General features: G+C 44.0%; 1 protein-coding gene across 1 annotated transcript in view; it reads left to right on the top strand.

The window, feature by feature from the left end:
• Positions 1-1,218: 1,218 nt before the first annotated feature.
• The window catches only part of lamp5 (lysosomal associated membrane protein family member 5), a 5,540-nt gene continuing 3,313 nt past the window's right edge, over positions 1,219-3,445 (top strand). Inside the window, exons 1-3 of the mRNA XM_020632373.2 lie at positions 1,219-1,599; positions 2,165-2,343; positions 2,903-3,034. Of these exons, the coding sequence (XP_020488029.1) occupies positions 1,548-1,599; positions 2,165-2,343; positions 2,903-3,034 (363 nt within the window). The 5' untranslated portion in view covers positions 1,219-1,547. The remainder of the gene's footprint in view (positions 1,600-2,164; positions 2,344-2,902; positions 3,035-3,445) is intronic.

The following is a 3,445-nucleotide window of genomic DNA, read 5'->3' as shown; positions in this document are numbered from 1 at the left end:
TTTACTTTCAGACCCATTCATACCAGAAAGAAATAGAGCTACACTTTCAGATTCATACCAAAAAAGTGTCCGTGATCGTCACTGCTTTCTCTGCAAATGAACAGAGCATCCAACATCATCAATGTCTTATGTTGTCCTTACCGTAAAACAACAAAATTATCATTTAAAAAAGTTTTTCCAATTGTAATATCCTGACGCCATCCATCAGAGGACACAGTAAAGGGAAATTAACCGGAATAATTTTAAACAAGTCTGGAAAACTGTTAAAACAACAACTCAAAGTTGTGTAAGCTGTGTGCGTAAAGCCATCGAGCATCCAGTCTGATACTGCGGCAGCTTCAGACTGGAAACCGGCAGAGAAGAAGTCTAACTTCTAGTTTAAGTGTGAATGGTGTAAAGCAGCATACGCCACTCCTTTTGGAGAGGGTGGGGGTTAAATGGAAGGTGGATGACTGCAGGGCAATGAAAAACAAATGATATTCTAAAAAGTGTTTACTTGTCCTGTGCTCAACCCCTTCAACTGTTTCTATTTTCAGCACATCTGTGTAATATTCACGTTGATTTTGATGGTTGCAGTGAATAAATGTTTACTTTGTGAATTTATCACGGTCTGTTGTTGGATCTATGTGTTTGAGTGTCTCTCTGTGTGTGTGTGTGTGTGGGGGGGGGGTATTTTAAGTACATTCATATAGGTTACAATTTAGTCTCTCGTGTACATATATAAGCACTATGTTAAGTCTACAATTAAATCTATACGTTTAAAGTCTAAAACTGACCGTTCGTTAATTTGAGGGAAAGGCTTTAGTGGTTCTTGTTTTAGAATCACGTGAGTCGTTAACTCTGAAACATCTCACTGTAGAAATTTGCTGTAAAATTCCCTCTGCCCACATTTGCTTTCAAAAAGCGATTTAAAGTTTCCCCGCGCACATGAGGTGATGTTTTTAAGCACTCGTTCTCATGGACTCTCAGCTTCAACCTTGCAGTAGTGAAGTTTGACAGAGGAAGGAGGGGGAAGGAGGGAGGGCGGGGGTGTTGTCGGCGTTTCCCCAGACATACATCATTTCAGCCCAACCTACAGCAGCTACATAGAGATGGAGACCACAGCAATGCGGGGATAACTGAGACCGCCTGCCTGCTCTTTCTCTACAGAAGACAAACTCAGGTGACGGACTTTTTTTTTTTTTTTTTTAAATGCGCAGAAGAAGCTCAGTCCTGCAGTTGTCACGGGGTTAGAAAACAGTCAACCTTGCAGTGAGAGGTCGGTGTGGATTGTTAAGGACTGCTCCGAGCTGCTTCTGCGGCTCCTAGACCGGATCTCACGTCCGACCTGGAGACATTTTTTGCTGCATTCACGATGATCGGAGCATGACTTCTGGGCGCTGAGTGGAGGCATCCCTCCTCTCTCTCTCTCTCTGTCTCTCTCTCTCTCTCTTTCTGCTCCCGCCCCCCTCTCTGACTGTCTTTTTTCCAATTTCTTTCCGTGGGCTCAGTACCGGCTGCCCAGTCACTGAGCCCATTTTGTTGCAGCACCGGGGAAGCTAAGAGCAATGGGTCCACTCGGTTTCAGCACCACGGAGAGCGCCAGACTTCTGCTTTTTGGTGAGGCACTGTCTGTGTGTGTGCGAGTGTGTGTGTGTGCGTGTGCGAGTGTGTGTGTGCGTGTGTGTGTGTGTGTGTGTGTGTGTGCATTTGTCGTGACTCCTTACTGCAGTGTGTGTGTCAGTGTGTGTGTGTAAGTGTGTGTGTGTGCGCGTGCACGTGTGTGCATCCTTTAAGCACGACTTCAGTATGTGGTTGTTCGTATATTTCACCTGCCATTTCATCCTCACACGATTCCAAAAGTGCTTCAAACATTATCAGAGTTTAACTTCGTCACTTTCTGACGCTGTTTAGTCTGCAGCCAGGCGCGTGCTGTTGCTCCCCTGATGCTGCAGATTTCTCTCACCGATATTTCCACTTGATTTTGACTTTGTCGTGAGGGAACTCAGGTGATAAACAGCGGTTTCGAGATGTGGGCGAACATCCGCTTAACCATCACATTTCTGCTGATTCTGCAGATTTCCGTGTGTGTGTGTGTGTGTGTCGTGTGTGAGTGCATGAGCATGTGTGTGTGTGTGTGTGTGTGTGTGTCCCCTCTTTAAATTCTGCTCATCTCCGTGGTCAGGTGTGCTCGCGCTGTCCGTGGTGCTGGCGGAGCAGGAGGGAGAGAATCTGTCCGGTCTCTCCAATAACCCGGACAAAGCCATCTTCGCGGTCCGGGAGAACGGCACGACATGCCTGATGGTGGAGTTCGCCGTAAGATTCCTCGTGCCATATGACGTGCTCGCGCTCAACGGGATAGACGTAAGGAATCCCCTCGTGCATTTTATTACATGTGGATGCTTCAGAAAGAGAAAAAAAAACGGAAAAAGACGATGACAGTTTAAAGCATTTTAGCTGCATTCAATGTTGCTTTTTGTTGGTGACATTAAAGGTTTACTGATATGCGTAAATATGGTTTAAGGACCTGGGAAATTATAATTACAAGAAAATAGTTTTCCATTTTCTTTAACATCGCTGTTACATTTTTCAAATGCTCAAATGTATTTTGAAAACATTGAAAATGTATTTTTAAGCAGCCCCCTTTTGTGTGCAGTCGTGCGTAAAATGGTCACGTCGCACCAGAGCCACCATTATTCGAAATTAAACAGCTTTTAAATAACTTAACTATCAATTTTGCTTTGATTTTGCTCGTGTTAAAAGATTGTCCAATAATGGTGCCAGCCTGGGTAGCTTTTTACACGTTTAGGTTTGGTGCGTAAAAATGGGATGCCAAGTCTAGCACCTTCTCTGTTCGCGATACTACATAGTCCCTGATAGGTCTGTCAACTTGTCAAGTTGGTTTTATATTTTTTTTTCGCAGTTGATCACCGAGCAGGCATCGTTCACTCTGCCCCTTGGTGCAGAAATCGAGGGGAAATGTGCGAGCACGGAGTCAGAGATCCATATATCCTGGAAGAACAGAGAATACATCCTCCGTATCTACTTTTCTAAGGTGGGCGAGAAACGGCTTTAAAGCATTCAACCGTATCAACACAGGCAATAACAAAGACTGAATCATCTCCTGGGAACAATAAAGACACCATACATCATCCAAATATAGTTTTTACAAGTGTGGTGTCAACTGTCCACGTAGAATCGTATTTCTGTGGAGACAGTGGCATATAGAAATACTTCCAGTTTTTAGTCAAATACATTAACAGTGACTCATTTTCTTGAAATGAATTGATAACCGTATAGCGGACTAATGTCTGCATATCCTTCATGAATATATTTGAGTTAAAGGGTACTTCTTCTCTCATCGTCATATTATAATACAGATCTTTAGATATCATCAGTGGACAGCAGACAAGAAGGGACCAAGAGGCCTCTCTGTACAGTGGAAAGGCCCACTCCGACACTCGTG

The sequence above is a fragment of the Labrus bergylta genome, chromosome 15 (genome assembly GCF_963930695.1).
Source record: "Labrus bergylta chromosome 15, fLabBer1.1, whole genome shotgun sequence".
Lineage (NCBI taxonomy): Eukaryota > Metazoa > Chordata > Actinopteri > Labriformes > Labridae > Labrus > Labrus bergylta.
The sequence above is the reverse complement of the archived record's forward strand: the minus strand, read 5'-3'. Positions and strand labels throughout refer to the sequence as shown.